Source organism: Zophobas morio, unplaced genomic scaffold (assembly GCF_036711695.1).
Source record: "Zophobas morio isolate AGI-343-1 ecotype UQ-CSIRO unplaced genomic scaffold, CSIRO_AGI_Zmor_V1 ptg000036l, whole genome shotgun sequence".
Lineage (NCBI taxonomy): Eukaryota > Metazoa > Arthropoda > Insecta > Coleoptera > Tenebrionidae > Zophobas > Zophobas morio.
The window spans coordinates 41628-65768 of NW_026972141.1; the positions used below are offsets into that span (position 1 = coordinate 41628).

The window sequence follows — 24141 nt, forward strand, 5'->3', positions numbered from 1 at the left end:
AGTGCTTTGACAACCAGGTTAGTTATTGCAGCTAAGCAAATCTTGTCCTTAGTTCATTTTTCGTGACCTTTTTCTTCTATTAACTTTTCAAATGACTTTTTACTCCGATGCGAATACTTACATACTAAGCTTCGTAAAAATCATGGTAATTGAACAATCCCACTCTAGTCTAATAAAAAGTAAAACTTTTACTAAAAATAAAGAGAAAAAAAAAAATTGACCTGTCAAAACTGCTAAGCTAATTTTTTATAATTTTTATATAATAATACACTCTCTAGAGTAGCTCTCATCTTATTTAGATTTTATAAGTTTTTTCTGAATTTAGCTAAATTTTGTACTATAGCTTACGGTTAACTTCCTAGCTTATTTCTCTCTTTTAAAATTTTTGTTTTCCTGTCATGGGGCTCACTGTTACTTGCATCGAATGAACTAATCAATCCTTAGACGGACAATTATATCGCTTTAGTAGTTAAAGCGTTCAAATTTAAAACAAAATTTTGTATATATGAAATTAACGCCTGCAAACAAATTGTAAAACAGGTGGCATAAGGACTAAATAAAAACTGAAAAGTTGCACGACTCTGATAAAAGCGCCAAAACTATGGAATTGTCCATAGGGCGTCCTCTTTACAAAATTCCCTTTCTTTTAAAAAAACGTCAAATTTAAAACTGTAACTAAAATTTTTTTATAATAGGCTTAAAAAAATATTCCACTACACTAAATTTTTTTTATAAATTTTAAATTTATAGTCATTTCGTAATGGGAAAAAAGTGCAACTGCGAGTTTATTGCATTTTTTTGCTCGTTTTTTCCCGCTAGTACTTAACAAGCTGTGCAGAGCTACGGCGGATTATCCACTATTTATTGGATCCTTTTGATCACAAATGGGTACCAAAGATTGTAAAAATGGCTCAACGGGCCCATTTAGTTTAACTGCAAGAATTTATAGTCCAAATTTATTAGACACCATTTATTCTTATAAGCAGCTAAATACAAAGCGAGTCACCAATTTTTTTAATTGATCCTTTTAACACATTTAGACACCAAACAAGGAAAAAATCGACTTTAACGGGCCTATTTAATTAAATTGCACGGATTTACTGACACCATTTTTACTTATAACAGCCAAAAAAATAGGAGGCGAGAGCAATTATAAACTTTTAAACAGGAGCAAATAATTTTTTGGCCCCTTTTAACCTCATTTGGATACCAAAGAATGTTAAATGACTTATGGGGCCCATTTAGTTTAATTACAAGAATTTTAAATGTAAACAGTTAATGTGATACCATTTATTCTTAGAGCAGTCAAATAAATTATATAGCTACAAAGAATGGTCAATAGATACAGGAGAGTGCCCAATTTATCCTGCGTCGGATTTGGGAGAGGCGAACATCCGACCCAGAGGACTCAGTCACGTGCTGTTTCCGATAGAGCAAGTCCACGCAGTTCGACTCAAGTTCATGGAGTCCTTAGAGAAAAGATTATATTTTTTTAAAAAAGTGTATTATACTTATTTTTATAATGTAAATTTATTAAAAAAAATTTAAATTCCCATGAAAAGTACTTTCTTTACAAAATAAAAGTTTGTGTATTATTATTTTATTATAATTAATAATATTATATATATTATTGTTATTATTATTACTTTATATTTCTATTATATTATTATTGGATTATAAATATTTTTTATTTATTAATATTCTTTGTATATTATTTTTCTTTACCCTGCAAAAGTTGGCAGCAGTCCTCCATAGTAAACACTAACGCGTTTCGTTGGCGGCATATCTTAGAAAAATAATTAATAAATATCAAAAATGGCTTCAAAGTCAGGATTCCAAGGTGGCTAAAATGAACCCAAAATAAAATTGGTTCGCTTTATGCAAAAGATGCCCTTTTAATAAACTCGCATAATAAAAATAATAATGATAATAATATTAATATTAATATTAATAATGATGATAATAATAATAATAATAAAATAATGAAATATTTATTACTTCAAAAAGTTCCCAAAGTTTTTCTAAGATAACTTTGCCATATTTGGCCCTTTAACAGTGAAATAAATAGTAATATAATAATAGTAATGAATAATAAGAAAGAATTTTATATATTTTACTTTATAATTTTTTATATTAAAAACGTTTACAGTTTATTAATAAGAAAACGAACCAACATGATAACCCTTGTAAAAATTTCACTAAAAAAATTGTATAAGTTTAAAAGACAAAAATTCTTATATAAATAACTTCATTAGAAAATTTATATTTTTTTAAGAAATGAACCAATAAAAATAGTTCCAGTAAAAACTTTATTCACTAAAAAAGTTGTATAAATTGAAAATATTATAATAGTAAATGAAAATTTTCTTGTAAATTACTACATTAGATTATTAAAAATTTTTTATGAAGTTAATGAACCAATAAAAATAATTTTTAAAAACTTTTTCACTAAAAAAATTGAATAAATTAAAAACAAGAATAAAAGCATAATTTTAAAATATAATTTAAATTATCATATTACGAAGTGAACCAATAAAAATTAATCTTGTTAAAACTTTTTTTCACTAAAAATTTTTTAATATTTTTGTAATATTAATGAACCAATAAAATACAATTTTTATAAACTCTTCATTAAAAAAATGTACAAATTTATAATGCAAAATTTTTATAAATTTTACTTCAAAAAGAAAATTTATATATTTTTATAAAGTAAATGAACCAATAAAAATAATTCCTGTAGAAACTTTTTTCCTAAAAAGGGCTTACAGAACTTTTAAATTATATTTTTTAAAAAGTTTGTATTTTGTAAACATTAAGATTTTATAAATAAATAAATGAACACAAATCATAATAATCCTTGTAAATACTTTTTCACTAAAAAAATTGTATAAATTAAATAATTGAATAAGTGTAAAACTTTTTAAATATTTCCATTACAAAAATAAACCATTAAAAATAATACTAGTAAAACTTTTTCACTAATAAGGCGTAAACCCAAAACCGAATAATAATAATAATAACGAAAAATTGTTATATTTACTTTATAAATGTAAAAAATATATGAACCGATAACATTTTATTTTACGAAAATTTATATTATTTTAATGAGAAATAAACCAATCGTAATAATTTTTATAAAAACTTTTTCACTAAAAAAGGCGTAAATCCAAAATATTATTTATAATAAATTATAATAGCACCTTCCTTCACGTGCTTTTATTATAACCAAAATATGCATAACTGCCTTTTTCAGATTTTCTTGATCCCGAAAAGCTTCACTAGTGAAATACGCCAGTAGCAAAAAAAAATTAATAAATAAAAGTTTTACTCATAAAGAATCATATTTAAGGCGCAATAATGCTCCAAAATTTTTAAGCGAGGAAAACAACGAAAGTCTTTTTCGCTCAACACAGCAAACTAGTAATAAAAGATGCATTTTAAAATATAATTTCTGAGCAAACATGTGGTTATTGACCATTCCATGGATGCGATTGGCTGCTTCAAAGCTCTTATCGGATTCGTCCATAAGTTGATCAATAACTTTAACGACATGGTCTTGCCAGTGGCCTTTCCAGAACCACCTAAACATAATAAATTTATATAAAAAAACTTAAAATTATATAAGTTAAATAAAAATAAGTAAAAATTTTAAAAATATATCAATAAGCATAAAATATATAAATATATAAAGGAAAATATTAAAAATAAATATAAATATATAAGAAATAATAAAAAAAATATAAATATATAAACTATAAAAAAAAATATAAAAAAACTTTAAATATAAAATATATATACAATAAATAAGAAAACTATAAAGAAATATAAAGTATATATAAATATATAAAATATAAAAATAAACCGTAAGAAAAAATAAATTTATATATATAATTAAATTATAAATAATAACAATATATAGAAAATTTCATAAAATATATTAAGTATAAATTTATATAAAGAAAAATAAATATAAAATCTATAAATATAAAAATATAAAAAAATACATTATAAAAATATAAATGAAGTATAAATAAATATAATATAATATAAAAAATATATAAATAAAAAAGGTATTTAGTAATATAAAAATATATAAATAAATAAATAAAACTATATAAATATTTAGAAAAGATAAGAAAATATATATAAAAAAACTGTGAAATATATAATTATATATAAAATATTAAGAAAATATAATTAATATTTTAAAACTATAAACAAATATATTAAAAAAATAATTATAATATATGTTAATATAAAAAAATAAATATAAAATATATAAACATCAATAGAATTAAAATAATATTTAGAATTATTAATATAAAAAATATGAAATATACAAAATATATATAATATATTAGAAATACAAAAATAAATAATATATATAAATATAAAAAAATTTAAAATAATATATAAATTTTAATAAAAATGAATAGAAAACCTCAAAGCAGAGCAAAAGTGATTATTCTTTAATGCGGTATTTCCGTGGAAAAGACAAATGGCATTATCTTCACAATAATAAAAAATATTCATAAAAAATTATGAAATTTACATAAAAGTTGTTAATAATCGAAATTATACAATAAGGAAGTAATAATTTCAGTTAAAAAGTTATTTTCACTAAAAACAGGAACAAACATTGGAACAGCAAATAATAAGTAAAAAGGCACGAACAACAAAAGTTTATGCTAAAATGCTATGAAATGTATAAAAGTTAATAATTATTTGGATTATTCGAGAAATAAATATAAATTATAAGAAAAAAAGTTACAATTAAAAAATAAGACACTCTACCCCAGCAAATCCGAAAACAAAAATTTTATATAAGAAATAAAAATAGAGAAAAGGCACGAATAGCAACACTTCTCGACGAGCCCAAAGTACAAGCAAAGTTCCAAAACTTTCCTGACTTTGAGCTGATGCGATTGCGCCAGCGCGTCCACGTGGTTTCGAAACTCCACTTTTCCTTTTTCACCGCAATATTTCAGATAATCGGCGCCAATCTTAGTTATTTGGTTCGGTATATTAATATGCTTTCCAAAAGCGTTATTCTCTTATATTTTTTTACATTCATTAAAAATTTTGACAAACTTTTGCTTTAAAACTAGGGGATTACTTAATTTTTTTACTACTTTCATAAATAATATATTTTTTTAATAATAAATTATGCCACAAAATTAGTGAATTACTTATTCTTATTACTTTCATTAAATATTATTTTTATATATTTTAAAAAAAATTGACAATAAAATTAGTGAAGAGCTTATTTTTTAACTACTTTCATCATATTTATATATTATCTTTTATAAATAAATTTAACTATAAAATTAGTGAAGTTCTTATTTTTAAAATATATAAAATATTTTTAATGAATTTAAAAATAAAAATAGAAGTTAATGTTTTGAAGTACTTTCATCAAAATATTAATATATTATATATTAAATTATAAATATTAGCTAAAAAATTAATGAATTTCTTATTTTCCACTACTCTCATTATTAAAAATATATTATTATATTTATGCATTTTTTAAAAAAACCTGCCACATGCCATAACTATTATCGCGGAGAAGTACGTTAGCATAAGCCACTAGTAAATCTTCTCGAAGGCTTTAAAAATAATAAAAAGAAATTACTCAATATTTTTAGATACTAAAATATACAGATGTAATAATCATAATAAAAAAGTTACGCTTTTCCCTCCGCAACTACGGAAGAATGGCCACTAGTAATAATCAGATCGAATAAATGTGCAGTAAACCACGTGTTCCCATACTCTTGGCATAATCTTATTGGATAACAAAGTCGTAAAAATTTATAAATAAAAAAATGAAAAATCAAAAAACGCGTGTTCTATACACTTGTAATAATCTCATTGGATTTCGAAATAAATAAAATTTATTAACTGAAATATACTAAAAAAAATAGTGAGCCACGTGGTCCATAAGTTTGAAATTATCTTAATGGATAATTATAACATTAAAATTATGAAACTATGAAATAATGAGAATAGAAAGTCACGTGGTTTCATACACTTGAGATATTATCAAAAATCGATAATATTAAAATTTACAAAACAAATAAAATTAGAAAAAAATATTGGCTCATGTGGTCCCGTACCTTTGTAATATCATTGGATAGTAAAATTCATTGATGAAACCATAATAATTATAATATTAATAAAAATTAAAGTAAATGAAACAATAAACAATATATTAATAACTTTAAAAAAAATCAGCAAAAAAAATAGTGAAAGAAAAAGTAAACCACGTGTTTCGATCCCTTTGAATAAAAAAATATTTGATAATAGAATTATTAAAACTTAATATTCAAAATAAAAACTTTAAAAATAGATCAAAAAAATAAAAAACTTTTTTATATTAAAAAATCAACAAAGAAATAATGATTTTCTAAAAAAAAATGAATGAAAGTAGAATAATAATAATAATAAAATATAAATAAAAACCTCAAAACTTCAAAAGGCTCGTTTTTTAGCGCAGCAGTCACAAGAAAATCAAAAGTCTATAATTAATATTTTAATTTTTTTTATTTAATACTATCCTTAAATGTTATTATTATAATTATTATTTTATTTTCTATTAGTTATTTATTATTTTTGAGTATTATTACTATTAAGATTATATTATTTTTTAGTTACAAGTATTATTACTATTATTTATAATAATTTATTTACTTATTACCATTTTTTATAGTTTAAATAAATTGCGTTATTATATTAATTTTTTATTAATTAAAAGAGGTTTATCTTAATATTATTATAAATTATGATAAATTTACTACTTATAGGTTTCGTTATTGTTATTTATTTGCCTGTAATTCTTTATTTTGTTATTATTAATTGTAAATTATTTATTATTTACTTGCTTTTAACTATTTATTTAATTGTTGTAATTCAATATAATTTAGTTACAATTTATAAATTTTATTATAATTATTATTTTATTTTATTTTATTATAATTATTTTTAAGTATTATTATTAATAAGATTTCATTATTTTATTTACAAATACTATTATTTTTTATATTTTTTATATAAGTTTGTGTGATTATAATAATTTTTAATAACTTTTTTAAAATATATTTTCTTATTATTAATTACAACTTAATTACCTCTGCGCTATTCGTGCCAATTATAAAATAATGATGCAATTTACATAAACAAACACCAAATTTAATACAATTTTTGAGTTTATATATAATAATTCGCCGAAAGTTTTACAGTTATACTTTTTGTAGATAAATTCTTATTAAAATAAAAAGATAAAATTAATTTTTTTATAGTTTTTCTTTATAATAAAAATAACATTACAGTCATTGGATACATAAAAACAACTTAATTGGTAGAAAAAATAATATATTTTGGGGGATATAAAGAGTTAATAAAAAAAAAGAAAAAAAAGATGAAGAATTGGCGCGCATTATTTAATTGCACAAAATTAACTGATAAAAAAATTGAATGTTTTTAAAGTAATTGTATTGGTTATAAAAGAATACCTCACTAAACGTTTTTTAGTAGAAAGTGGCTTTAATGAATATGAAAAATATATTTTACTAATAGGTTTCCTTAAAAGTACAACGTTTATTTATCAAGAAGAAAAACAGCTTTACTGGAGCTTAAAAAATTATATGGGTAGAATTTCTTAGCTTTCGGGAGGGTATTATAAATTTTTAATATATACTCAAAAATGGGGGGAAGTATTGATTGCACAAAATTTAATGATAAAAAAAATTCCCCCATAAACTTTTTGTAATAAGTAAACGCGATGGGCGGTGAACGGTGTACATTCAGCGAATCGGATGCATCTGCCTGCCAGCGAGGGACGAATTGATCCAATTCGGTGAACTTTACAGTACAATCCACATAACATAAGTCCCCAACAATCATGTAATACCTAAAAAAAGCAATTATTATAATAAAAAGATTTATAATATAAGTTAAAAAATTAAACTATCATTATTCGATAATAAAATTCGAATAAAAAGATTTAATTAGATTGGTAATCCAATTAAAATTAAATTTACTATTATTATTTATGCTTAGCCCAACCACCCCTACATTCGTATAGGCCAAGCAAATTTAAAAAAAAAATTTCAATAGTTTACAATAAAATATTTTCGCGCCAACACTATTATTAAGCTATTTTAATTATGAATTTCTTACCCTTGAAAGTTAATAACTTTCTTATCATTATTTTATAAAAAAAAGTATATATATAATATGTTTAAAGCTATTTGTTAGCAATTTTAATAAAACCGCCAAAAATTATTCATAATGTTAATGGTCATTGCCCCCAAAAGGCTTTCATAATTAAAAAAATAAACAATATCATAACCAAATAAATATTCCAATGCAAAAGTTTTTCATTTTTATTACCAATGAAGTTTCCATAAATAAAAAACCAACATTTATTTCAGCCAATCAAATATATTAATATAAAATGTATTTACTATACTGCAAACTTTTATTGGGTAGGAAGTTTTTATATATCAGAATCCAACATTATATAAGCCAATTGTATTGGTGCAAAGTTTTTTATGTTAAGCTGAAAATTACCATTTTTCTTAAATTCGAATTAATTAAAAGACTTTTCATATATAGAAAAAAAAATTATTTAATCCAATCAAATTTACTAATGGAATTTTTTAACGAATTAAAAATTATCCATTAGTCAAAAAAAAGTTCACAATAGAAAAAAGACAAAAATTATATAAGTCAATCGGATATATCAACGAAATTTTTTTTAATTCATATTCATCATATTTAACATTATTCATTGACCAATAACTTTAGATAAAGAAAAACTTCAGCCAATCAAATGTACGCACCAATGCAAAAATATTTTTAATTATATTGAAATTTAGAATGATCCAGAGTATAAACCATATTTGGCACTGAACATTCCATATATAGAAGGCAACAGGCAATCAAACAAAACAAAACATAAAGTTATTTAATTATAAAACTTAAATCACAAAAAAATTTTCTACATATAGAAAATGAGCCAATCGAATGTACCAAAGCTAAAAAAATCAAGTAAAGCTTTCATTGGATAAAAAACATTCCATATATAGAAAACAACAATAATCTCAGCCAAGCAAAGTACCAATGGAGAGAATTTCTTTTTATTTCGAGTTCATCTCCGCTCAGAATCTTCAACACCGAAACATAATAACTTTCCTGCTCGCCCGCTCGTAAAAGTTCAGAATAGCATCGCTCCTTCCATCTTCATTATAAATAATATCGTATTTAATTGATAAATAATCAAATTTTAAAATAAAAAAAACGAAATAAATTTCAATGTTTTTACTGAAAGTAAATATTATTTATAAAATATATATAAATTTACTTTTCGTAGTGAGCAAAATCAACTCTTTTTGACCAATCAGTAAACCATTCAGGCATTTCACTAAAAAGTTCGCAAATAATTTCGTGTTGGGAAGCATCAAAAGTCTGCGCCACCAAAGAAAAGAAAAATCGTTATAGAGTGTGAAGTGCACATTTAAGCAACAAGTGCTCTTTGAACACACGAGTGACACGTGATATGTAGGAACGGGAAAGTGGATGTCACGTGACCAATCGTTCTTTGTTCAGTAATTTTAATGCTTCTCTTTTAGCGCCTCGCAAAGTCAACAATTTAAACCGCGTTAGCAAATCCTTCTCTTTTTCCTCCTTTTTCATTAGAAATTGATAATAAAAAACTTTTATAAATTCATAATAAATAATGGAAATTATAAATTAATAATTTTATAATATAAAAAAAAAAGTTGAGAAAAAGTGAGAAAAAGAAAATATAAATATAAATAATAAAAATGGTATAAAAAAATTTAAAGAAAAGTAAATATAAAAATATAATAGGAAAAAGTTTAAACAAAATAATAAAATTAAAAATAAAAATTTTTTTAATAATTATAAAAAAAGTAAATATAAAAATAAAAAAAAAATTTTTATAGTTTTCTAAAAAAAAAAAAAGTAAAACTTCATACAAACAATAAAAAAGTTATAAAAAATTTATATAATAAAAAAAGTTTTTTTTAAAAAAGATAAAAAAAATTATATAATAATAAGTTATAAAAAATAATTATAAATATTAAAGTAAAGCAAAAATAAAAATATACTAAAAAAAAATTTTAAAGTAAAAAAAATTATATAATAAAAAGTTATAAAAAATATATAAAATTAAAAAAAAAAAATATAAATATAAAAAAAGTAACAATAAAAATATATTTAAAATTTTTTATTATAAAATGTATAACTAATTTTTAATTTTTATTGAAAAAATGGTAAATATAAATATTAATATAAAATATTTAAAATATTTAATCATTTTTTTTTCTTTTTTAAAAAAATTTAAATTTTAAAAAAAATAAAAAAAAAGGAGAAAAAAATTGTTTATAAGCAATAAAAAGTTATATAAAATAATAAATTCAATATAAAAAAACTTATAAATATTAAAAAAAAAGTAAAAAGTTTTAGGAATATATATAAAATGTAAAACTATTTTTCAATTTTATTAAGAAAAAGTTATAAAAAAAATAAAAAATTGAGAAGAGTTTATATAAAAATATAATAAATAAATTTTTTTAATATGCACAAAAAAATTTTGATTTTTTTAAAATAAAATTTACTTCTGAACTTATATTCTGTACTTCACTTAACTCATATTGGACTAAAATAATCTTAAAAAACGATCGTCATAGTAAAATAAAATATTTTAAATAACTTTGAAACTAATTTTTAAATATAAAAAAAGTATTTATAAATTATTTGTAATTTACTCTGAAGTTAAAATTAAATAAATTATAATTTAAATTACCCAGAAAAAAAAATTTCAAAATAACTAAATAAAAAAAGAGATACAGTATTGACTATCAAGAGCCCTTTATTGGCCTTTTTAAAGATCGTGTACAACAAAATTTATTGCAAAAAAATTAGAGTTAAATTTTGCAGGAAAATCGTGTTTCATAGATTTCCTACTGAAAAAAAATTCCAAAATTAAAAATTTATAAAATTTTAAAAATTCAGCAACTCTTATAGAACAATTTTTGGTATAAATAAATTTATTAAAAGAAGGAAATGAGAATTTCGTCAACGAATTTACTAATAAATATTAAGTAAAATGAATTACTTAAATTTTTGCAAAACTTTAACAGTATTAAATTGATATTAAAAAAAGAGTTAATAATATATTTTTAATTACAAAAAAAAATCTACAAATTTACACTAAAAAATTTATAAGGGCTATAAATACCAAAAAGAAAAAAAATCAAATTTTTAAAATTTACTTCTAAAAATTTAAGTACAGAAAAAAATTCAACTTTAAAATTGTTAGAGACCTTATAAATTCCAATAGTCCAAAAAAAAAAAGATTTAGTTTTAAAAATTAATTTTCTTCCGAAAAATCAAACAATAAAATAATTTAAAATTTTTCAAAATAAAATTTGGTAAGAAACTATAAACTTTCAGTACAAAATAAGCATCAAAAAAAAAATAAAGAAAAAATCTCGTGTTACAATGGAATTTTTACTAAAATATTAATTACAAAAAATATATTACTTAATTAAATTTTTAAAATATTTTTCTAAAGCTTAATAGCAAAAAATTAAAATTAACTTAAAAAAAGTTCAATACTAACTTACTACTAAAAATATTGACAATTTTTTTTGCAAGGAAATCTGGTGCCACAAATATTTTTCTACTTAATTTTTTAAAAAAAGTAAAAATTTTTAAAAGTTTAGTAGAAATTCATAAATTTTATTAGTATAAAAGAAATTTTAATAGAAAAAAAAAAGAAATTTCTAATAAAAAGTAAGAAAGACCCACCTCAGAAAAACAAACCTCCAGCCATTTAGCAAGATGGGGCCCGGCACGTGCCCCTACAGAAACCAATTTTAGTATTATTATAAAAAAAGCTTATTATTTAAAATGATAATATAATATTATTATAGCAAAAAAAGATAAAAAATAAAAAATTAAATTATATTTTAAATGCCTGGAAACAAATAAAATTAAATTAGAAAATAACTTTTTAAAAAATTTCAATTGGCGTTTAAATTTAGAATTAATAAATTACTAAAAACTTAAAGAAAAATAACAAATAAATTTAAAAAAAATTATAAATTAAATTGAAATGAAAAATTAAGTAAACCGTAACTTTTTGTAATAAATATTACAATTTCCTTAAAATTTATGTGTTAACCATCTCAAATTATATATTTTTAAGTTTTAATATAATAAAAAAAGTTAGAATAAAGTTTTTTAAAACCTGCTGGAGGAATTGTGAATAATTGTTCGCAAAGGTACCAAATTTTTGACAAAGAAAAAAAAATTTGAAACTCTGTGGAATCTTTTTCAAGTTTTTGGCAGGCAAAACATAAAAAAGAAAAATATCTTAATAAAAAAAATTAATAATATATAATTTAGTAAAAAAAAAAAAAAAAAAGGAATTCAAAAATTGCCTTGAACTAGTTTCAGATATAAATTTCATTCTCGAAAAAGAATTTTCTAAAGATTTTTTTTATTATCATTACATTCTTTAAAAAAAAATTTATTTAACCATTATAAAGATGAAAGTTTTCTTTAAAGGCAATAAAAGAAATATGAAAGTGCTGGTAAAGTTGTCTAATAACTGAAGAAGTGAGGAATTGATACTCTTGAAATAATTCTGAAACAAAAAAATTTTAAAAAAAATGAATAAAAATAAAAGATTTTTTAAGAAACCAGAAGTTGAGGCAGAAGGAGAAGAGCTTTCTAACAGCTTTTTAAAAAAAAAGTTAATAATAATTCTTTTCTTTTAAAATTAAAAATTTCAAAAATATAATAATTTTGGAATAAAAAATATTAGTAGTATATATTTTTTTTTATGGAGATTTATAACGTAAAATAATAATTAATATAAAAGGATGAATAAAAAATAATTAAATAGATAATCTTTTTTTAGAAATGAAATACAAAGCAAAATAATAAAAAAAACGCGAGAATAAAAAAAAGATAGTAAATAATTTTTTTATTGAATAAAATTAATAACAAGGATAAAAGTTTTTTATAATAAGTATTTTTTTTAAGATGATATATTAAGTAAAAAAAATAAAAAAATAGTAACCTTCGATACATGAGAATTATGGTTTTCCATAATTTAAAAATAAACAAAACAATAAAGCAGTAGGGCAAAGTGATGCGTTGCCCTCCATTTTTTGTTTTTCTTAGTACCTCTGCTTATGCTTTGTGCGGTTTGTGAAGAACTTAAAGATAAAGGAAGAAATAAATGATATAACATATTTATAACCTTAATATATTAAAGTTAACTAAAAAAATGTTATACACTTGAGAAAAATAGAAAATAAACTTTATCAAACTTTTTTTAACTATAAAATTTATTAGTATAAAAGTTAGGAAGGCATCTGTTTATTGAAAAATATCATAAACTTTAGAAAAATAGCCTTTAAAATTATCTACAAACTATTTTTTAATAAAAATTTTACACGATATGTGTTTATATTTAAGTTTTAAAAAAATTTTAGTTTATAATAAAAATACTGTAATCTTACAAAAAATAGCTTATCAGAATTATATAAAAACTTTATTGAACATTTTACAAAAGATTTGAGATATTCCTAACTTTTCATAAGAATATTAGAGTAAAATTGTCTACAAAATAATTAACTTTTTACGAACGATATATAATTTTTTTAACTTTTATTGCAGAAAAGTTTATTTAAAATTATCACGTTAACTTAAAAAAAATAACGTATACACGTTACCTACAAACTTTGTTCAAAATTACTAACAAATATGTTTTTAGCTTTTTCGAATAAAAAAAGGTTTATTTAAAAATATTATATAATAAAGAAAAATAACATATAAATGTTATCTACAAACTTAGTTGGTAGTATAAAAGTTAAAAAAAAAAAAAAAAAAAAGAAAAGGCATCTTTCTTTTCAATAACCATACTAAAACAAAAAATAAGTAGTAAAGAGATAATAAGTATCTTCAGGGGGAAGTGGAAATGAAAAAGATATTATAAAATCTTTTACAAGCTTCCTTTAATAAAATAGAAGTTTAAAGTTTATTTTTTAAAAAGAAATGTTTTTTAACGTTAAATTTTGAAAGAAGTTTATTTATACTTCTCAGAAGAAGTAACAAGCAAACCTTTAAAGTGAGCTTTAAAATTGTTTAATTAAATCACATATCCTTCAACTTTTATTAGAAAATCTTTTAAAAATATCTAAAGGGCGTTTAAAGTTTAAATGTTTTTTTAAAAACTTTTTTAAAGTTAATAATAAACAATACTATTAAGAAAATAGAACTACATATTATCTTTTTATAAAAAAGTTGTGACAAATTATTTTTATAATTTTTATGATATATAATTCTCTTAAAATGTGCTATAGCTCAAGCAACACGACTCTATTTTAACAAAAACAGAAATTATAAAACGAAACATTAAGTAAAAGCTTGAAAGAAAGACGTAATATATTTCCACACTTCTAAAATTAAATATTCAAAGTAAGTTTTTATACCCAATAACACTATTAACTTAATTACTACACATACACAAACTATACGAGTGAGCAAAATCTTATCCTTGAAAATTTCTAAATAAACGTTCAAAAGTCAAAAATATAGATAATGGGTTAAAGATAACTGAAACAAATATAGCAAAGATCAAACTTTATATTCATTTTTATCACTATATACTAAATACAAAAGTAATCTTTTTATTATAACATTATACCAAATTAATTTTTGTTACTGTGTTGTTACATTCTTTACTGTTTTTTATATTTATAACAATATTCTTTATACTATTATTTTTTTTCTAAAGATTTTAAAGTAGTACTATAAAATAAATGAAGAAAAAAAATTACAAAAACTATTCACTATATATAAATACGAAATTATTAAGCAAAATTATTAAACTTAGGATATAATTATTAATAAATACGAATTAATATTTCTTTATAAAAAATATTTTATACAATCATTTTTTTGTTGTATAGTAACCCCGTTTTTAGTTCGTTAATAAGTACAATATATCAGATTTGTGGGTAATAAAAATCGTAGATATATTGTATAATTATATGTAAAGTAAAATATAAGAAAATATAGTGTCAGAATTTATATATAACAAAAGTTATAAATGTGAAAAGGGATATACGTAGAATAAAAGAAGATTACACCCGTATGGAACGACAAAAGTTTTTCGAATTAGTATGCATTGCTTGGTTTATAAAGGAGTTACAATACTAATCAAGCAAGATAAAAATGCTTTTGAGTTTACGATATATTTATTATAGGGAAAGTATGAAATTTTACAAGATACGCGAGAGTCAATTGTGGTTCAAATTTCTGTGAAATGTCACAATTATTCTTTTTAAAAGATGGTTAATTTTTTTAAAAACCTTAAAGTGTAAATCGTACTATTATGATATTCCTTTTAAAATTATAAATAGAATTTATATACCTATGACAAAAGTATTAAGTTTTTTTATTAGAGCTTGAGCGTGAGGATAGAATGATAGTTTTTTTCAGTTGTCTGTAGATTTAATTATTAATTTTAGTGTTCATTAAAGCTTTAATTCTCGCTAATTGGGAACTGCTTTCTTTTTTAAGTATTTATTATACTAGTGATTCTTCAGTGTATAGATAGTACTTCCATTTGTCTATAAGTAAATTTTATAAGTTCTTAAAAACTTAATAAGAACTTTATATATGCCGAATAAAAGGCGCACCTTTAATATAGATTATACTACTAAATAAAACTGTTTAGAAAATATTTATACCAAAAGGCTATTACAAAAATAGCAGATTACCTGTTAAGCCTAATGTTTATTCTAATATAACTCAGCGGGTTCATGACTGGAGTGTATGAAAATAAGAACAGAAGGAGGCACAATAAAGTGGAAAACGAGAGACGCAGAGAGAAGACATTTTTTTGCCAGCCGGTTTGGCTGGATTTAAAACAGAAAAAAGTTTAAGTGTTTTTTATATATTGCTTCAAATAAGTTTATTTCATTAATGTTGTTTAATACGCATCGTTTTTTATTGGCATAGAATTCACCATCGTTTATTAATTGGTGTAAGAACTTTTTTATTATTTTTACTTAAGTTTTTTTGTACCACAGCGTGGAGCCTGTTAACTAGTAAAGCTATTTTTGCAACTATGGTTAGCGCAGCATTACACGCTTAAAACATTCCTGATAATCAGGGTTAAAAAGATTATAAGAAACATACACAAAAATGGAAACAATCCAAAAATCTAATTAAAAATATATATAACCACGCAAACCATAACATGGATTTATAATACAAAAACACCGAAATATAATAAAATAAAAACTAAAATACAATAACACAAAACGCATTAAACTAAACAAAAATTTATTAATTCAAAGAATGCTCCCGAGAGTAGATTTTCATATTTTATCTTAATTTTTGTGTATGTTTCTTATAAGATGACAGCACAAGAATGGAAGGGGAGACATTGTACTACTATATCAACAATACTGCACTAGACAATTTTCAATAATAGACAGATATATAAATATTACTGTATAATTTAAAAAAAAAAAATACTAACTCTACAGAGGAGAGGAAATGATAGCCCCTGCAAAAGCTCCTCTGTAGTTATACTAGGTGACCCTTGATGCAAAAACTTGGGGCTATGTTATTGTGATATTGAAAACCACCATAAAATTATTTATTTCATAAAAGAAAGTAAAAACTAAAAATTCTAATTTTTTCTTTATAATAATTATAAGTAAATTATATTTTATATGGCACTCTTATTATAATTATAATTCGAAGGGTTAGTGCTGTAACCGGAGACAGTGTAAATTAATATCCATATTAAAAAATTAGTAATAGGTTTTCTGAAACAAAAATATACTTAAATACACCTCTTCTGTAGTTAAATATGAGCGTATATACTAGTAAATAAGGATATATTAATAATAAACACAGATTTTTTGCTTCTCGTTTGCTTTACACTTCATAAATATTGAATTGCACAAGAGTTAAGTTATTTATTTGATTAATAAATAAAGTTGTAAAAAAAAAATTTTTATCTAGAAACATCTAAAAAAAAAAGTTAATTTTTTTTTGAAGCCGATTTTATTTTTTATTATATTTTTTTTAACGTAACTTGAAAGTTGTATTCTCTATAGAACCGTATCATATAACAAGTAATTTATTATGTCTTCAATGATATTTTTTTGGAAAAAACTTAATTTAATTTTATTTTTAGTTTGTATATGTTCAGAAAGTTTTTTTTCTATTTTACTACTTAAAAGTTATTAATATTATATTTTTGGTATGAAGGGTTCGGATGTAAAACTCTCCAACTTTTAACAATATTCTTACAAAGTATAAAAATTAGTAGCTAGCAAAGTGTAAATAATTTTTTTAGTATTCCATTGACTTTAAATTAAGTATACTTTCTTTTTGACTAAAATATCTTAGTTAACCATACATTTATAATTTAAACTTTTAAGGTTTTTCTAATTAATAATGCATATATGCATGTTGTTGGCTTACAAGGATTTTTCTTTTCAATTAACAAAGTTTGTCGTGACTTTTTACAATTAGTAAAATATAATTAGTTTATTGTTTTGGATTGTATTTTATGCTACTTTTATTCTTTTCAATGCGTAAAGTAGTAATATTTAATAGTTTCATATCAGGTCCCTATTTTATTAAATCTTTATCTGTTTCAAGCTTTGGACTAATAATGAAGCTTCATGAACAGTAATTTAATGTTTCCACAAGTTACTTAGCTTTTCTGTCAGCTTTCATGCATCGTTAAATATAATTTCATTTTTTAAAACTAAATATAGCCACCTTTCTTTGCGCTATTCCTAGTTAAATGAAAGTTTGTGGTAAATAATTTTATATGTTTACTATTAACATTAATGCCATTTTTTGTTCATATCTTTCGATTATCTTTTACTATATTTGGTTTACTGATGTGACAATAATCTATATTTAAAAAAATTTTAAAAAAAACTATTATTCAATTAAAAAAACAGTTAATCTTTTAATTTTAAAAAAGTAATTATATACTTATCCATGTAAAGATGTTTTAAAGTTCATATTTTATTGCATACTATAAAATATGTGTTTATTCGTATAGAAAGACCTTCAGTATCATATTTAATCTAATAACTATATTTGGGAAAATTAGCTAAAATATTTTAATTGTTTACTTAAAAAAAGATTAATTTTTTATTGTTTCAGTAAAAAGTACAACAGATAATCTGTTCAAATTGAAGAAGAAAATAAAAAAGTTATTAAAAAAATATTTTTTTTATTTATAATAAATTTTTTTTTAATAACTTCTTTTTAGTGTATAACTAAAGAATCAAATATGGACACTAGAGTGCCGAATGAAGTGAACATTTCATAAATAATTTATATCAAAAAATTTCCTTTTACGCCTAGAAGATATATAAAAGAGTGGTAAAGTTCAGTTTTAAAAATATTTGGATGTACAAGTTTGATAATTATTTTTATTTTATATACTATTGGCGAAATTTTTGGGATGATAAACGTAAAAATTTATAGACAATAAATATTTTAACTTGTAAGCCATTAAAATATGTTTAAGATAGCCAATAAATCAACTCTATCATCAAAGGCGGGCGTTGATTCAGCACAAGTGACAGACTATAAAAACGATAAAAATTTTATTCATGAAGCTTATTATAAAGCCCTTCAAGGCGATAATAGAGAACTTAAACGATTATACCAAGAAAAAATTATCTCCGTTGACCATGAAACTATTTATGGCAATCCTCTTATATTTGCTGTCAAAATTGGCGATGCAAACTTGGTAAATTTTTTATTAGAAGCAGGCGTATTACCAAATATTAAAGATGAATACGGGATAACTCCGCTGCAGTGGGCAGAATTTATAAATAATTATGATATTGCCACGTTGCTCCTAACCTACGGCGCAGCGACTATTGGAATAAACTACACTCATCTTTTTTATAAAGAGCTGGAAGATTCGCCTTTGTTTCCTAACCAGCCGTTATTAGATTATTTTTCCTTTTCTAATTTTCAAAGTTATCAGCCACTTCATGATGAATCCGATTATTTGTTGCAACTAAATTCTTCAGACGTAAAAGATATGAACAATGAGCCCAAAAAAGTAGAAAAGTGGAAGTGGAAAAATGAAACCAACTCTATTTCTCTCAGTAATAATAAAGTTGAGAAAAGAAAATACATCAAAAAAAAAAATTATAATAATGCACTTCATAAAACTCAAAATGATAAAGAAAATATAACCCCTAACCTTAACTTAACTTTATTAGAGCCTAAAAATGGTAACAAAACGATTCTTGAGCTGAGTGCTTTGGGAGCTTTAAGGGGAAAAAATGATATAAGTTCTCAAAATGCATCTTTTAGCTTAAAGAGTTTTGTCGATAGCAAAGTTGAAGTTAATCGAGATTGGCAAAGGTATACTTTTTCATGGAAAAACTGTAACAGTTATAATAATAACTCGAATTTAGTTGACTACACTAAACTAACGCATGAAGTTGCTGGCAGAAAAAATGGAAATAACATATCTACTGTTTTTTCGGCTTATAACATTCAATATGGAAACGAGATTTCAGTATCAGAGAAATCGTCGGTTTGCTTTAAGATGAATTTAAGCAATTTAAGTATCGCTAATAGTTTACAAATCACTTTAAACAAAGATTTACGGACAGATGTCGCAAATGGCGATTATTGTATAGAAAAAAGTTATCAAAAGGATGATATAAATTTTTTTCAAAGAAGTGCATTAAATAAAGTAAAGAGGCTTACTGACAGATCTAAAAGTCTGAAGGATTTTAAGCAATTTGAAAAAGAATGCAAAATGTGCGGAACCAAATCTACACCTCAATGGAGACGTGGCCCAAACGGTTTAGTATCTTTGTGTAATAAGTGTGGCCTTAGGTATAGTCATAGTACTAATAAGGAATTTATTAACTACCAAAGAAGAAGGCAATACGCAAGGAGAAAACTTAGAAAATTTATTGAAACTATACAGCAATTTTCGTAGATGCCAAAAAAAATTATTTAGCTGGTGTCAATCCAAAAATATAAGTACCCAAAAAGCAGCATTTATAATATAAAATTTATATATTTCATAAGCTTTAATTATTATATCATCTTATATTACATGAATATGAGAGAGGAAAGAGAAAATCTTAACTAAAAAGGGTGTAAGTTTTATATTGGAACTGATTTATCTCAAGACTGGTTTTACACTTAAAAAACAATTTTATTCATACTATAACATCCCATTATTTGTTTTATGAATTTTTGAAAAATAAATAGGTTTATTTTTTACTATATATATATATAATAAAGTAAAATTTCATAAAGAGTTAAATGCAAAATACGAAACTTTTTGTGGAAAACAAAACTGTTGCTACCAAGTTTTACAAATAAAACTGTACAGGCCTCATTAAATAAAGAATTTCTCAATCAAGCTTTTGAGATTATGTTAATTCTAGCATTTGACTCGAAGTATATAGTAAAACCGTAGAACTTATAGTTAATGTTATATAGGAGAAAGGAAAATCAATTAAAAAGTTTTCACATCTACTTTTAATTCGGTGGAATCCAACATTCTCTATGCATATTTTTCAAGTTAAATTGTATTGCTTATAGTTATGTCATAAAAGAGAGAGCAAAACTAAATTATATAATTGCTTCACACCCAAATCCGATTAACTTGTTTACGAACATATAAACTAATTAAGGCCCATGCCTAGAAAAGAAAAAAATAAGCTCTATGGTGTTAAGGGATCTTCCAAACCACAAAAAGAAGTGGTAAATAGTAGTTTATACGTTGGTTATTAATAAAAGTAAGAACAGAAATACACGAAGACAAAGAAAACCGTTTAAAACAGGCCCGGTTGTCAGTCACGAGGTTCTGATGCCTCGTGAGTGCGTAAGTGCTAAGAGCTAATGAGGTCACTATGAAATCCATAGTACCGAGTATAAACATTCTTATCACGTGCTTATAAGGCTATTTAGTTTTTTTCAACATAATATAGCAATATTAATGTGACTACAATGTAGTAGTACATAGTAATATTTTTAAATAATAGTGAAAATAGTCAGTAGAGTTATAGTTTTCCTTGTTAGTTCCAACCCTAAGAGGTCTGTTTCTTACTATTTCTTTTTGAATTCTTTCATTTTGTTGTAGCTACATAATAATGAGAATAATCTAATTTCTTATATTTTTCTTTAACTCTCATATCATATAAAAAAGAATGGAATTGAAGCCATCTACTTTATTATTTAAGTCTTCCTGCACTTTGTATAGTGCTTACTATTACGTGTAGTACTGTTAAAATTCAGACATCTATTGTTATTTCATAAAATTTTCAGTTTTTTAAATTTAGTTCAAACAATTTATAAAGTAATATAAAAATAGAGGTATTAGCTTTGTTGTTACTAAGCTAACTATAAATAACAATTATAAAGAAAGTTAATGGTGAGAGGTGTTCAACCAAAACTTAAATAGAAAAGAATATTACAGCTACATAAAACTTGGATTAGTAAAAACCTAAAGGAGCTTTGCTTTATCATAATCCGAAATTCTTGCTCATTATATAAACTTAAATACCACTTTAATATTCGACTTCTGTAGACTCAAAGTGTTTTTTAAGTTTCTATTTACACCGTGATTTTATCTCTCGCGGGTATTCTGGAAGAGATTAAGCTAGGCGTACGACTCAAATTAATCGGCCCCAGCCAAGTTCTGCCTTATAAAAAGATCCGTTCTTTTAAATATTGTTAATGAAGACATGGTAAACTTTATCACTGAACCTCCTTAAAAGCGCGAGTCTGACAAACGTATTCTGTGTTTCAAAATTTTAACTAGGTTTATTGCCTAGGTAATATTTTCCGTATGATTTAATTAAAACAGTTCATTTCCGAGCTTAGCTAAACTTTAGAAGCTCTTTCCAGGCTTCTTTTATGGTTCTACTTTCTGGGACCTCGAACCACTCAATAATCCAGTTTTAATGCATTGGTTGTCACGACTTTTTCAATAGCTTTTTTCATGATGCTTTCCAGTTATTGTTGCTTACTAGCCCATTAAGTCGTCTATCGCTCTCGAATTTTTGTCGAAAGGTACAGCCTTTGTGTCTGACGTTCTTTAAATATACTCTTAATTTTTTAACTCTATGACCTCTTTAATAATTTTAATCCGCAATGAACTGCTTTATGGATCTAGGTGGAAAGTTTAATAACTTCGTCTCAACGCAGTTTTTGACACACAACTACTTCTGAACTTCTTGTAGCTTCATTCCGGCCACACTCTATATAGCTTATTATGGCCTTATAATTTTTTATAAGTTTGCTTCGTTCCAAAAATTTAATAAGAAATACGGGTTATACGCTCCTCACATGGAGAATAATAAAATAATGGACGTCATTACTTTATATATCGAATTATACTAGACTAAACTAGACTTAGAAACAAACAAAAATAATTTTAACTTCTTTTGAGACTGAATAAATTTATATAAGGGGTAAAAAAAACTCTGTATTTATCTATATCTTTGTACAGACTAAGACAGTGACCATCCCCCCTCCAGTACAATAAAAAGATTTATTGCGGATTGTGTACTCGCTAAGATTATCAAATTTTGGAGATAAATTTTATGAAATTTATTTAAAGTAATTTTAGTAAGTGTTTAGGGCTTTAATGCTCCGCACTGTTAAAAAAGATTTTAAAAATATAATGTGTCCTCTCTCCATAGTCATCGCGCAAAAGACAGTAAATATATATTTTTCACCACAAATTTCAGTAGATCTTGTTTAGTTTGATTAAAATTTATCAGGAATGGTGACTTTTATTTAGCGGTATTTAAAAGAATTATATCATCACCAAAAACCTATTATTAGACTTTATCAGATGAGTAATTTTAACAATAATTAAAAATCATCGCAGAAGTTAGCATCTAGTTTAATCTAATAGGAAAAGTTCTATATTTGAGATTTGGGTAAATTATGCGGTTGGAAGGAGAGTATAGAAAAAAACCAAACGAAATTTAAAGGAAGGAGCGAATACTTAACGTACAATCTTTACATTACTAGATTGTTTTATGCATGTAATTACTCGTAGAAATACAGCAGCTTGCAGTCTCAGCACCTTCCTTTAGCTTTTGCACAAGCTATTTCCTAGGCTTTGTTTGCGCCCTTCCTGCGTCCTGTCAGAGGAAAAAAACGCGCTTGGGAGTTAGAAATAACACAAGTATAACATAACAAGGTAATAGAATTTAGAGAAGAAAATTTAAACATTTATTAAAAGAAGTATCTATATAATATCCAATAAACAATGATTTATGAGGCAATCTAGATATTTTAGATTAGTGAAAGTAAACAAGAACCGCATCGGTTAATCTAATTATCCCTCTGTCTCTTTATTTTGTTCTATTTAATTTTTATTTACTTCCTTTTTTTTCATTTTACAGTTTGTTCATGCTTCACTGTTATCCATAGTAAAAGGTTTTTACTGTGGCTATGATTCAGATATTTATAATTTCTGTGCCCATATTTGTAGTGTCCAGGTTTTTTGCTACTCTCTCCAGATGGTAAAGTATTTAATGGGTTGTATCATGTGCTAATCGGGTTTAGTTACAATTCCGTTTTCGAAAAAGCCCTGGTGTCTTTCAATACTCTCAACTAGTATATACTTCTGTTTCTCTCATTTGTTTCGAACTTTTAGCACTTACAAGATTTTGTCTAGGAGAATATAAATATTAATAGTTTTTCATTATCTTGTAAAAAATTATTGGGAATTTAATAGGTTTATTAGTGATTGTCTGGATATTCACGCCCGAAAATACCTAATAACATTTCTGTCTCATCTCACATGGATTTATTAATATTTATCTCAGAGAAATAACACTTATTTTACACCAATAATATCTAAGCAATCCCACTAAGTAATAATTTAAATATATAAAGGCCTATAATCTTTTAGAGAAAGTGGAAGAACCTTCATGTGAGACAAAACAAAAATACTACAAAGCTTTCAGAAAGTGTTCTATTAATATTCAGCAAGCTAGCATTCGTTATATGAAAATAGTAAATGTTTTTGAAGTCAGCCGAAAA

General features: G+C 23.3%; 1 protein-coding gene across 1 annotated transcript; it reads right to left on the minus strand.

Moving 5' to 3' along the window:
- Positions 1 to 1335: 1335 nt before the first annotated feature.
- Positions 1336 to 12395, minus strand: LOC135139839 (nuclear pore complex protein Nup85-like). Its single transcript, XM_064070186.1, has 17 exons — positions 12284 to 12395; positions 11842 to 11894; positions 9595 to 9690; positions 9368 to 9471; positions 9125 to 9244; positions 7804 to 7912; positions 6466 to 6521; positions 5692 to 5787; positions 5540 to 5609; positions 4862 to 5003; positions 4442 to 4508; positions 3476 to 3581; positions 3329 to 3417; positions 3201 to 3278; positions 1999 to 2047; positions 1726 to 1786; positions 1336 to 1469 (listed from the first exon to the last, which is right to left on the minus strand). Exons 4-17 carry the CDS (start codon positions 9421 to 9423, stop codon positions 1336 to 1338), a joined length of 1233 nt encoding a protein of 410 aa, XP_063926256.1. The 5' UTR covers positions 9424 to 9471; positions 9595 to 9690; positions 11842 to 11894; positions 12284 to 12395.
- Between the last annotated feature and the right edge of the window lie 11746 nt (positions 12396 to 24141).